This window comes from Rhinolophus ferrumequinum, chromosome 27 (assembly GCF_004115265.2).
Source record: "Rhinolophus ferrumequinum isolate MPI-CBG mRhiFer1 chromosome 27, mRhiFer1_v1.p, whole genome shotgun sequence".
Taxonomy (NCBI): Eukaryota; Metazoa; Chordata; class Mammalia; order Chiroptera; family Rhinolophidae; genus Rhinolophus; species Rhinolophus ferrumequinum.
Window position 1 is genome coordinate 16,086,061 of NC_046310.1, and position 14,010 is coordinate 16,100,070.

The following is a 14,010-nucleotide window of genomic DNA, read 5'->3' on the forward strand; positions in this document are numbered from 1 at the left end:
GGTGAAAAAGAATAGAGAATACAGATTTCAAGGCACTGAGTAATCTGAAGTAACCAAAACCTGGGAAAACAAGATTTTAAAGGCATTTGTTTACACAAAGAAAACAGAAAAACTTAAAACAAAAGTCACTGCTATAATCAAAACTTTATATAATCTTACTTGAAAATTTGATTTGAATTTCATAAAAAGTAATGGTCTTACAAAGGTTGTGACCTAAACAGAAAAGCTGTAAAACAATAAATATTACAATAAGAAGTGAGGTCTGAAAACAATCGAAAGCACATGTGCTCACTGATGCCTCAGTGACGGCCACACCAGTTCTGTCAAACTTGAACTTGTCTTTGAAAAGCCTATGTGATAGCTAGCAATTTTCACTGTTTTTCAAACACTTGCTCTGAATGTAGGTTAAGATCCTCCAGAGGTTGGTTTTCTCCATGAATTAAAACAACCACCCCATGATTTTAAATGGCTCTTCAGGTTATTTGGGAAAAAATAGCAATGTGAAGATAGGAGGTCACCTGAAAGGTTCATTTTATCTACCAGGGTTCAAGGCAATTCTATGCGTAATCCAGAATTTCACTGCTCTTCAAATGAAAATGTGGATTGCTCTACCTCAACTCACAATACTGAGGATTCACCCAAGAGTTTTGACTGGGTTTCATGCACTTTATAGGTTATAAGGCTAAGTACATAATGAAGGAAATCTTTATCCAAAGTGAACAGTCAACAAATAGGAAAATTGAATCACACCTCACATTCACGTGGGTACCATGCAAAGGAGATCCCCTCATTTGAAAAGTTCAAAGCCAACACATGATAGTGAAGCAACTTGATGATCAACTGTGCCAATCTCTTTTTTGGATTACTATTAATACCTTTCGTATTACTGTTACTATGCCACTGTTACTATATTCCCCCCCACCCCGAAAAAGTGTTTTTCCAAAAACTGGATACTGAAATGCTGAAGTGAAGGCAGTCTACCAAGATGCCGATATTTAAAGAAATAAAGAAATTCTGGCAAGACAGGCATAAAAGGACAGGTGTTTTGGGCTCCATCATTTTCTAAAGCAGTGCTTCTCAAACTGTCTGTGGTAGGGAATCATGTCTTCTTTTACTTCTAGTTACCTTCAAAATATAAGCCCTTGTTTTTTATTCTTAGATTCAACAGACATCAAGGTACTCTGTCAACTTGCTCCAGAAGTTTCTAAACGCTTCCTCTCAATTTCTACACTTATGACAGGCCAGTAACAGTCAGCCTAGCCTCTGTCTACACTTGGAGTAGCCTGGACCAAAAGTCTCGTTCCTTATTCAGGATTGGAATTCTTATTTTACAGACATTGAATCTCTGAAATGCAACAAGGTCCCGCCACACCTCTACCCACAGCTCTAAAAAGTAAATATTGAAGAAGAAAGGTTCATCTCACAAAGAAAAGTGGACAGCTACCACTCTCAACACTTGAGTTTTATCTTCCCAAACAAATTACAGGGCTCGCTTATTTCCAATGCTATTTTAGAAGCAGTTATCATCAGTTCCTAATTATGGTGAAAGAAACCTAAAGTGTCTTACTGTGCCCATTTAGCACAGAGAATAGCAACAAGGGTTCACAAGTGAGAGGACATGAGAAGCGACTCCCCACTCTGCCACTTCCTGGCTGTGCGGCTTTGGGTCAGCGATTTCACCTCAGGACACTTCTTTCGTTATCCATAAAACAGGGGAAATGACCGGATCTGCCTCATAGGATTAAGCGATATCTTGCCTATTAAGAGTTTAGTACGGTGAGTGATACATACATACCATGTTTCCCCGAAACTAAGACCTAGTCAGACCGTCAGCTCTAATGCGTCTTTTGGAGCAAAAATTAATATAAAACCGGGTCTTATGTTATATATTAAATTATATTATGTTATATTACATTAAAATATAATATACCGGGTATTATATTATACTATATTATATTATATTATACCCGGTCTTATAGTAAAATAAGTAAAATAAGACCTGGTATAATATAATATAATATAGTATAATATAATACCCAGTATATTATATCTTAATATAATATAACATAATATAATAGTAAATTATAGTAAATAATATTATAGTAAAATAAGACCGGGTCTTATGTTAGTTTTTGCTCCAAAAGATGCATTAGAGCTGATGGTCCGGCTAGGTCTTATTTTCGGGGAAACATGGTACTGATCGTTCAGTGGACGTTAGCCATATTGGCCACAAACTTAGGAAATGGCACCACTCCCAAATGAAGTGAAATGATGCCCCGCACAGCTGCCTGAGAGCAGGCCACCCTGCGTCCTCACTTGGAGCTGCAGGGGAATCCAAGGTCCTGCAGACTCAGAGCATTGTGTTTCCATCACACGGTCAAGCAGAAAGAGTTTAAAAGGGGTGAGCACAAATTTGAGGCTTAGGAGCCTACTGTATCCCCAAATCCCTATACAGAACAGAAAAACACTCCTGTTTTTCAATATGAGCGATAAGCATGAAAGTGTTTCCGGTTTGGGCACAGCAACAGACCCAGACTTCACCCCTAACAAAAGCTGCTGTACCACCGCCTTGCACAGATGTGCATTGGCCCAAACAGAAAACCTCTTGACACGCAACTCAGTTTACTGTCTGACAACATAAGCAGGGCTGATTTTGACTTATCACGTGGACAGTGGGGGATCCAAAGAGATGACCTACATCCCTGGTCTCTTAACAACGTGGGCCTTAAGCTTCAGATTCCCATCAGTGACAGGGAGTGGTTAGAATGCTGCCTCCCTCTTTGGTAGGAGTGAAAGCAGGGCCACCAGGGCAGTGGGTATGTGGGGGAATGGATATATATTATCCCGTTTTATGATATATATATCCATAATCGAACAATACGGTGAATGTTTAAATTTTAAAAATGCATTATAGTAAAAGACAAATTGCCATTATTCCCCCCCCAAAATACTCCCCCTCACTTTGAACACACTTATCCATCCTTCTTGCCACTTTCTGAAGCAGTTCTGGAAGTCCTCTTTCGTGAGTGTCTTTAGTCACGCTGTCATGGCTGCCTCGATGTCCTGAATCATTTTGACTTTGGGGAAGAGCTAGAAGTCACACGGTGCCAGATCCAGTGACTACAGTGGATGAGGACACACCATAATGTTTTTATTTGACAGAAATTGCCATATACCAGAAGCAATGGGTGTGACATGGAGCATTGTCATGATGGAGATGATTTACGGCACACTTGAAAACACACCTTCTCTTAACTGTAGCTCATACCCGACTGACTGTACTGAACAAGCTGAAACTTGTCACACATTGTTACTAAGGTTCGACATGCCGCTTCCTGTATTGAAGATCTTGCCTTTCTGCTGGATGGCACTTGGCAGCAGCATTCACTGTATTTTGTAATGACAACGGAAAGGCTTCACGTCACACATCACTTCTGGTATGGCAATTTCTGTCAAATAAAAACATTATGGTATGTCTTCATCCACCTTATTCACCAGACCTGGCACTGTGCAACTTCTGGCTCTTCCCCAAAGTCAAAATGACCATGAAAGGTAAATGTTTTGAATCGATTCAGGACATTGAGGCAGCTACAAAAGTGCAACTAAAGACACTCATGAAAGAGGACTTCCAGAACTGCTTCAGAAAGTGGCAAGAAGGATGGGTATAAGTGTGCTCGAAGTGAGGGGAGTATTTTGAGGGGGATTAATGGCAATGTGTCTTTTATTGTAATAATTTTCTTTAATTTAAACATTCACTATATTTTTGATCATACCGTGTGTGTGTATGTTTGTATGTGTGTGTGTATGTGTGTGTGTATGTGTGTGTGTATGTATATATGCATGTGTCCCACTTTCTTATTCTTAGATTCAACAGACATAAAATAACTCTGTCAACTTGCTCCAGAAGTTTCTAAATGCTTCCTAGACATGTTATAATAACACATGTATGTTATTCTTTTTCACATGGCACTTTTTCCCCACTGTACATTATAAACCCTTTAAACACCAAGTGTATACTTTTAATGCCTTGCACCATTAAGCTCCAAGTGCTATTGCCATGCACCACAAACAAAGAAATAATAACAATGTAGGCAGCCCTGTGGATCCAGCTCTTTGAAAGCTCATACCACACGCCGTTGTAATTCTGAAATCACAAGTCCCATCTTTGTTTATGGCTAACATCACCTACATGGCCTCCCCCAGCCATCACTGGCCCATCCATTTGGGGTTCGCCTCAGAGCTTCCAGTCACCCCTTGGCTGTACAAGCAAGTCTCAGAGAAGACCGTCGTTGCTAGTCATTTGCCATTCCTTCCCTGATGTTTTTCTGCTTGTTTGTAAATTCTCCTCTGATTAATGTGAAAGCTAGCCTCAAGCCCACCATTTGTCCAGAACTCAGACATTCCCAGTCAATCTGATTTCAACATCCATTCCCTGACTCTAATGATACTGCTGGTGTTCCTGAAGCAGGAAACACTGTTCTCCCCAAACAAAAAGCCACACCGTATTTCTTCCTCTGGACATACTGGTTAAGTCCATATATTAAATTAACATGTCTACAGCACTTCATAATTTATAATCATCTTATATTACTCTTCAGAGCAATCAGGAGGAGTGGGTGTTACCCTCACTTTATAGATAAGGAAACTGAGGCAGACCTGAACCTGGAACCCAAGGGGTCTCCTGAGTTCATATCTGGTGCTAGTTCGTCGGCATCCTGCCTAGTCAGGAGTTTGCAAATCTGAGGTAGAAAGAGTTTTCCAAGGTTAAGTTCCAAAGTATCGAATAAAGAATGAGTCACAGAAAAAAGAAAAAAAAAAAAAGCAGAGGAATTTCGTTTCTATTTCTGGCTTTGCTGTAAGTTAACTCACAGGTTAACCTTCCTGGTCCCCAGTTTCCTCATTCATAAAATAAGAAGCCTGAATCCAGACAACCCTGAAGTGTTCTCCTGCCCAGCTGTCCTTTGTCTGCTGCCCTGTCTCTGCCACGTTGCTAAAATTAGGCAGAAAACATTGTTGAAATATTTTTCTTTTTTGTTCCTCATGTTTTTAAAGTTTCTAAGATTAGCTGGATCATCTCGGTAACTATCCAGCTAGTCTGTGAAGAAGGAAGAAAACTGCCATCTACTTAATGGCTGATTTTGAAGCAGTTCATTTGCTGTTACGAGAAGATAAATCTGGAAACACCAGCCATAGGGCTGTACCCACAAAAGTGCTCATCCCGTGGAAGACCATCTTTACAGCCACCCATTCTGAGAGCCGTGGTTCTCAACAACCCTGGGGACATTTTTGGTTGTCGCTGTGGTTCTCAACAAACCTGGGGACATTTTTGGTTGTCACCGCTGGGGAAGGTGCTGTAGGAACCTGGTGAGTAGAGCCCAGGGATGCTGGTAAATGTCCTATCATGCACAGGACAGGCCCCCGCAGCAAAGAATGATCTGGACCAAATGTCAGCAGTGCTGAAGTTGAGAACCCCTGTCTTAAAGAGTGAAGTCAAAGGATGGTCCCAAACTCTTCCTGGTGTTTTAGCAAAACTGGCCCACATGGGAGGTTCACCAGATGGGCTGTTGGGAAAGAACGGAGGGCCGGGGCACCTCTCTTACCTTGCAAAGAAGGAAGCGGCCACTGAGGTGCCCGTGGAAGTGTCACTGGCCACGCAGGAGCCCTGCGAAGCTGGCACGCTGCAGGCAGCAGGCTTGTCTGCGTTGTAGCGATTCAGCACCGCTTCTGTCAGGCCCTCACGGCCCGTCTCTGTCATCAGCTGGGAGATCTGAGGAGGAAAATGGATACTGAGCTCATCACCTGTGGCTCACTGCATGTCATGACTGCCACTGACAGCTCACCCTATGGGGAACCTGTCCCCCACATTCCGTATACATAGCACCTGTGCTGCATAGGGCTTCTCTGAGGCTACTTCCAGCTTTTTAGCTAGGATATCCCCCTCATTTTCATTAAAAATAATGGAATAAAATTACCCCTGACATTGAAAGTTTCAGTTATGTCTGTGTCTCTCCTCCATTCGGGGGGCAAAGCATGAGCCGTTATCCACACGGTTTGCAGCCCAAGACCAGACTGGTAACGTCAACCAGTGTTGGTGTCTGACCAGAAACGGCCCCAAATGTCCTCAAATGGATGAGTGGGGCACAGACATCATGTTGTTATATTAAGGGAGAAGTGAACCTGCTATTCAAAACACAAGGAATTAAACCAAACAGTATTTGTTGTTTGCTGTAGGCAGTCAGCACGCAGATGACTTAGAGGGAGCTCATAAAAATAAATATAGCCACCAGGAATTACCAATGGGGTTTTGAGGGGAGGATTTAGATCATTTCAACAGACTCAATTTTCCGACTGGTTCATTAAGATAAATGGCTTCCACTTTATTTGCAATAATTGCTTTTATAACGGAAGTTCTAGTGGATAAGGCTGGGTCCTTTTTGTCTAAATCCACATAATATGCTATGAAGAACCATACTTCTGGGCAAAATGAGAAGCTTGTGTAGAAATACACTTTTGGAAAGTGCTAATCCCATGACAAATGTAATAATTATACAGGCAAGTCTAAATGTGCTATTTCAAAAACCTGTTACTTTAAAACTTCAGTCTACTTGCAAAAAGGAAAAACTGTTGAAAAAAAAAAAGGAAACTTTTGTTTTGTTTTTTTAAAAAAAAAAGAGTCTGCAGCCAGCTCAAAGCTCTTAAACGCTGAGTGGAAAATGTCTCTAATTGCCTAGAAAATGCAAGTGCAATGAAGCACAGATCAGGAACAGTTTCCACTTTGTAACTGAGCAGGCCAGTAGGCCAGTGAAAGAGTCCCATTTGTTAACCTTTGAACATAAAAACATTTGTACTTTTCATTATTAGCAGGATAGCCATTACCCGGAACGCCATTGACTCAAACTTTGCTCTGCCTAAATGCATGCTCTTACTTGGAAAGCCTTGGCATTATTCAGCTGAAATTCTGCCAACACATACTTTCTTATTCTCATTCATTCAACGCATTGTAAGGAAACCCGACCCACATATGAAACAGCGGAACTGGAGGCAGCAAAGGCAGCCATGGTCTGGAACATATTCCCAGCCATGGTGCTCGGCAAGCGGGACCAGTCCCCTCTCCTTGAGCCGCCTCTGCCGCCCTTTGCAGTGGGCTCCCCTCCACCAGCTGCCACTCTCCTGGAAGAATGAGGCAGACTAGAGGGGCAGCTGAAACAACTGGGGGGAGGCGGCTGAGGACAGGGCCATCACACTGTTGTCACCACCAAACACCATCTATGAAGCCCCATGGCCCATGATGCCATCCTCGGCAATGTCCAGAAACAAAACTCCCAAGTTCATAGCATCATTTTTTTCATTAAGTAGCTACAATCTAAGACACATATCCTTATTGGAACACACAAAGGCATCTGAAGAAATGCAGTGAACAAGTAAGCGTGTGCGCAGTTCGTTCCAGTTTACAGATGTGGATTCACTAACATCACTATCACCTGATGTTCTGCTTTGGGTGTCTCCTCTCTCCACTGCGGTATTTCTAACCTGAAGTTTGGAGCGAAGGGAATGGCGTTCTTCTCCCTCACTGTGTGTGCACTGTCCTTGCAGGTGCGCTGCCAACCCACAGAGAAGCCACTAAGGATGTGTGTGGCGCGTGGCAAAATGCCTAACGCAGAGGCACGGGTTTCTGGGTGGTTCCAGAGTCCCAAATCTGGCCCAGGATGAACGCAAGCATCGTGTAGTCTCATGGCTTTCAAAAATGTCCCTTAGCAAGTGAATTTCAAGACATAGCCTCCTTAAAAGAGAGCTATTGGCTATCTTGAGCCAAGAAAGATTGGATCTTTTACTTTCAAAGAATTGGGGATCAGTGGGCACTCAGTCCCCAAGCCTGTAAGTAGAATTATTCAATAATCAATTGTTTTTATGTTATTTGTTTATTTATTTAAATTTAAGGAGGTTTTTTTGTCAATTGCAACTGACATTCAATATTACATTAATTTCAGGCATACCACATAGTGGTTAGATATTTATAAGAAGCGATTCCCCCTGACTAGTCTAGTACCCACCTGGCACCATACATAGTTATTACCATATTATTGACTGTATTCCCTAAGCTGTACTTTATTTCCCCATGGCTATTTAGTAACGGCCAATTTGTACTTCTTAATCCCTTCCCCTTTTTCACCCAGTCCCCAAATCCCCCCTTCACCTGACAACTGTTTTTTAGAAATTAGAATCACAGAATGTTTTACAGCTAGAAGTGACTGTCAAGATCATCCTCTTCAAAAAATCTTTTTCTTAAAGAAGAAAACTGAGAAGCAGAGAAGTGACTTGTCCAAGCTAATGTGTAACTGCGAATAGGACCCTGGCTCTTAGGCCTATGCTGGCCCCTCTTTCTTTCCTCTCCACCCCCCACCGTCTTCCCTCCCTTCCTTCTAATTAAAAAAAAAAAAATATTTAAACATATAAGGGGAAAAAATCAAATAATAACAAAACACGTTTGGCTGTACACACTACCATAATATGCAAAGGTTAACATTTTATTTCCCTTAAAAGAGGTTTTCAAAAGATACCAAATCTTGTATAACATTGAAATCTCCCGTGGCCTGGATCACAGTGTCCATCTCCCATGTCCCAGCTTTCCAGACATACTCAGTGTCATGATTTGCTGGGGACCCGTCTTTGTGGTTCTTCCATCCTAGAAGCCTGGCTGAGCTGGCTTTGTGGTTTCTTTTGAGCCTTCTCTAGGTTTTGTTCTGCTTATTTCACAATGGGAAGAGGGCATCCCCCCAACTGCCTACCCCTGTGGGCACTCAGCACCTGAAAGTTCATGCTTACATTTGTATTTATACCCTGCATCCTGTTCAGGGATACAAGTCTTCCAGAAAAAATACATATGTGTGGCAAGTGACAACTGCTAATTTACCTCCCCTCACTCTCGGCACTCCAGGGTTCCGGCCACCCCTAAGTTCCTAGACACATCCCCTGCTCCTCCAGCCCCAGGGCCTTTGCACCTGCCTTCATTCTCCAATACTGGAAGGCTTCTACTTTTCTTTCAGATCCAAACTCAAGCATCACTTTCTCAGAGCTGTTTTCTTTCAGCCTCCTTTCAGCCTCTGTTGGACGCTTTTATAAAATTGCAGGCTTTTCCTTCGGTATCTTACCTTGGTTCATATTATGCATTTAATAATACGTCATTGTCTCTCACTACACAAAAGCCCCAGCACAGTAGTTCTAGGGCTCTCCCTGGAGAGCAACACAATGCCTGGCACACAGAGATGTTCAAAACATGTGCGGAATAAATCTGAGCTAGTCTTACTTTATACTGCTCATATTTATCTAATTAAATCTTCTTTTCTTAAGTCCTTTAAATAAGATTTCGTTCTTTTAAAAATTATACAGCATTTCTATTTTGTTTGACTATTGGGACACAACAGTATTTTCCCCTCCCCACCACCACCAAAGTGTCATGTTTTGGCTCCACTGGGGGCTAGTTTAGGGATCAAAAGCTGCCTTTTCTTTAGTCCATTCATTTGCTCATTTATTCATGTGAACAACCATGAATTGGGTACTCAGTATTTGCCAGGCACGGGAGTAGGAATACGTGCAAATATTCCTTGCAGTCTCCGGTATCTTCAACATTTATGTTTTTTCCTTACAAGTTGTGCACAACTCACCGACAGTCAATATCTCATACAAAGATAATCCACAAGCTAGCTGGCCTGAAGCAACTTCTATCTGTTCTGCCTGTTTAGTCACGTCTTTAGAATTCTGAAAAATAGAGAAACTAGGTTTGCTGCCAATAGAAGCAGCTATCACTGTTTTAATTGAACAATTAAAATCATATCAATTCTAGATCATTTTGAGTGACAAGGAGCCCCCTTGTCAGATAAGCTATCATTTTTCATACATACACTGGAGTGTATAGGCTTCTGAATGCTGGGTGTGGGTGGAACTCTTCTTACCATGGTATTGCCATGTTTCTTACCAAGAATTCACTCTTCCTCAAGCCTGCAAACTACCCATCAGACAATACCATAGGTTGTCACTGAATTGTTCCACTATGAAAAAAAAAAAAAAAGAATTGCCTACTGGATGAAATTTGGCTTTGAAAGAACTGCTCCTATGCAAATTCTTCCTGTGGCTCTTTGTCACGGTGGTAGCTGGTCACTAAATTGGCTATCCATTAAGCAAAGTGTCTATAATAATTATATCACCATTAACAGAATAAAGGACTCCCTTATATCTGTCTGCGTCTTTGCTGTCCATACACCTCTGCTTCCTCATACAAGCCGTGGTTGAAACAATCGATATTCAGTTAGGTAGACAGGTGGGCGAGTATTCCCATTTCACAGGTGACAAAACAGCAGCTCAGGGAAGTTAGCTGATTTGTCCAAGGCAAGTCACTCAGCCAGTAAGAAATGCAGGCCTTTGAGTCCATTCTTCATTCTTTTTGTTTTTATTATATGATCTCGCCTCAGTTACTGAGGTTTACTGAGTAACCTGAGCTCCAGATAGACCTGGGGGATTACAGCAAGTAAACTTTGCTTAGTAACTGACCTCGAGAGAATGATAGACAGAAAAACCTGTAGTCAGCCAATGACACGTGTTCTCTGTCCCTCTCAAAAATAAAGGGGTGTGTGTGTGTGTGTGTGTGTAGAAATACCATCTGTGATTTGGTAATGGTGACCTTCCAAACTGTGCTTTTAGTCACAGAGGCGTTCAGGGCCTCTCTGACCAAATCTTCAGGTCAGAGAGTCCCTCAGGGGACTAGAAGGAAGGAAGGAGTTGCATTCACCTGTATTTTCCATGGGGTGAGCAGCACAGTGCCAGCCGTGGATTTGGAGGCCGGAGGAGTAGAAGGTGCTGAACCCGGTCACTTCCAACATGCTTCTGAAGGAAGGAGACGCTGGGCCCACCAGCTGTAGCCCTGGTCATACAGCACGAGTGAATGAAAGCACTACCCTACACGCCGCGGGCCTCACTGTGAATGCCCTCATTCCTCAGCCTCTCCACGCCGGAGCTGGCTCTCTGGAGCAACATGGGGCAGACATGACAGTCCTTAAGCGATCTGAACAATGTTCCTTCCATGATCGTTCTCACCCCAGGTTCTCTCGCTGTCCCCCACGCTTGACGGCATACTACCTACTCAGGAGCTCTCATTGTTTTCTTGGGTTCCAAATTTTATTTCAGGGCTGTGGCCTTTCCAACCAGTGGGTGGCCCAACCCCACACACACTTCAAAAGCAAGTCTAAGAGAGGCCCGCTATTTGCTCTTAGCTATAATAAAGGCTCTGTTCTGTATGTAAAAGTCTGCCTGAAAGCCTGGGCTACTCCAGTGGGTGAGGAGATGAGATCCTGAGGACTCCTGGCCCTTCTCCAGCCACTCAGCCGCCCCCACCTCTGGTTCCCAGGCCAAGTAGGGGGCACACGAGATGGGGCGCATGGACGGGCTGTCATGGGTTCCCACAGAACCCTCACCACAGTCCTGAAGATTGTCACCTATGGCAACTGTGGTTCGAAGATAATTTAACCATTTTTCCCCTGAGGAAACTGATGGTGAGAGAGATTGGGCTATTTATCCAGGGAAAGCAGCCAGTGAGAAGAGGAGCCAAGATTGGAACCCCAATTTGTCTGACTCTTGAGACAATCTTCATTCTGCACTCCACCCCTCAGTTCAATTGTCCTCCTTTAACTGCCCCCTTCAGGACCACTTCCTGTCTCAGGGCTGCTCTCTGGTCCCCTCCCTATAATCCGCTATAAGAGAAAATGCCCAACATGGCAGGAGTTCAAGGAAGCTTTAGCTTCAGTGCATAACTCAGAGTCAAGAGCCTTATTTTTAGAGAACCATGGTTTGCCTCTGCTTTTCGGACTATTCTGAATTAATCTTTTCTCTCACGATACTGTGAAAGGTACACGATTCTTCCTGAGAAAATTCAGATTTACAAACCTCAATCTAGCCATCTATCACATTTGAAAAACCTGAAGTTTTGGTGGAAAGGGTTCGTTGCCTTGATTGTGTGTAGGCATCGCTGTCCTAGTCTAAAAACAGTAGGTGAAAACTTGCTGGGCGGTCCTAATCACAAACATTGGGATGGGGTGGGGGTGGGACTAAATTTTCACCACAGAATTTTGTTTCGTTTCGTTCTGACTAAAACCTGCTTTTAGCTCTCCATCTCGGTTACATGGGATCAGTTCATTAAAGCAACAGTATCTGTTACTTTCAAAACACCACATCCCTTCCCACCCATGGTGGTCAATTCACTAGGGGGTGTCAGCACAAAGATCCAGGCCACAGGGAGAGGATGCACACGTGTGTTTGCACACGTGTGTGCTTGTACACATGGGGTCCTCAGTGTGTGTGAGAATCTCAGCTATCGTTTGCGTGCACAGACTTCACAGATAAAGCTGCTCGGTATTTTAATCTTAGGCAAGATTCGTGGCTTTCAATTATATATAAATTTTGCTCTGATACTTCAGTAGAAGAAGCTGTAGGTCTGTCCCCAAAGAAACAGAAAATCTTAAATTTGGTTCTGATCTTGGCCACAGTGAAATCAAGACAAAAGATGTTTGGCTCTTATAAACCAAGGTTGCTTCCACATCTCGAATTGAAATCTGTAAGCCATTGACCTTTAACTTCCCTGCTAACGGGAATGACTCAGAGATTCCAGAGTGTGTCAGCATGGGGGTTCATCTTAAATGGCATTATTGACCCAGAAAGCCACTTCCCTCTGACTCTGCCAGGGCTGCAGGGAACACCAACAGTATCCATTTCCTGTTTAGAGACATCTCCTGACAGCAAACGCACCCTGCTTAGTCTTTAACTATATTTAATGACATTATGACCCCCGAATCCCAGAAAATAACATTTAATAGCGTTTTCTCTTAGGCAATTAATATCTCACTGGTTGGGGACATCTCTTTTATTGTTATTTATTACTTACAGTGTTACTTAATATTTTTACGGTTTTGCAAACAGTGGGTGCTCAAGAAATATTTTTGATCCGTGCTGGCCCAAACCAACTCTCAATTATCTTGAAAAAGATAACCTTTGGTACTGTCATAGCATGCTTCTACACTATCACTTGTTGTACATTTAGGAAATCGGGATACCAGGATACACTTTTTAAAAAGCCTACGTAAAATATAAATTAGGAAAGCAAATCGCAAAAAAAAAAAAAAAAAAATCAAAAAAAGCATGTCCAAACTAAAGCTAGCCAAGTATAGCTGATTATGCAGACGCTCCATTTCATTTGCACAGATCACAGTGACGCACAAGAAATCGCCACGCAGCGTGGTAGGCTCACATTAACTTAGGGAGTTCTCACTCATATCATCGAGAAGGAGGGAAAGAAAAGTTTCCGTCCTTTCTATATGAGTCTCAGCTTTGGCTGCAGGAATATGTGTCAGTCCCCACTTGGAGTCTCTTTTGGGCAGACGACAACGGCGTCTGGCAGAGGGGACCCCAGAACAGCCCCCCGCCCTCCCAGGCAGCACCGATCGAAGGACTCCCGCTTTAATAATCATAGGCGCACATCCCTGGGGCTGAAATGCTTAGGAGTTGTGTTTATTTTATCCCTGCAGGCAGAGAAATAAATGAAATGCCCCACTCAAGAGGGAAGCACTGGGATGTCTCGAAGCCAGAACCATCTGCTGGTCTGCAGTGTCTGCGCATGTCGGTGTGGTCTGGGCCCTGCAGCCCTCAGCCCTCACTCACTAAGTTGTCCCACCTGCTCTTTTCTTGCTTGTGATGACTTCTGCCCCCAGGGATCGGGCAAACTTGATCTCACTTCGACTTTAATCTCACCCTGCTTGTCTTTTCTCCACCAGAAACCAGAGCTCTGCAGACAAGCGGTGCCTTTCAAAGACGGGCGAGCCTGCGTTCCGTGGGCAGTGCGGTGCACCTTTCCTGAGCAGCAACGAAGGGAAAACTGGCATCGGAAAGGCACATCTTTGTTTGGAAGCCTCAGCAGACGTTGCAGCAACTTAACTATTGCTGGGCTCTTCTTGCTTGAATAAGATCTAT

The 14,010-nt window shown here is 43.1% G+C and overlaps 1 protein-coding gene across 2 annotated transcripts in view; it reads right to left on the reverse strand.

The window, feature by feature from the left end:
* Positions 1–14,010, reverse strand: part of KIF26B (kinesin family member 26B) — a 407,807-nt gene that overhangs the window by 202,670 nt on the left and 191,127 nt on the right. For both annotated transcript variants that reach the window (XM_033099718.1, XM_033099717.1), the window contains exon 4: positions 5,601–5,767. In XM_033099718.1, coding sequence (XP_032955609.1) covers positions 5,601–5,767 — 167 coding nt within the window. The remainder of the gene's footprint in view (positions 1–5,600; positions 5,768–14,010) is intronic.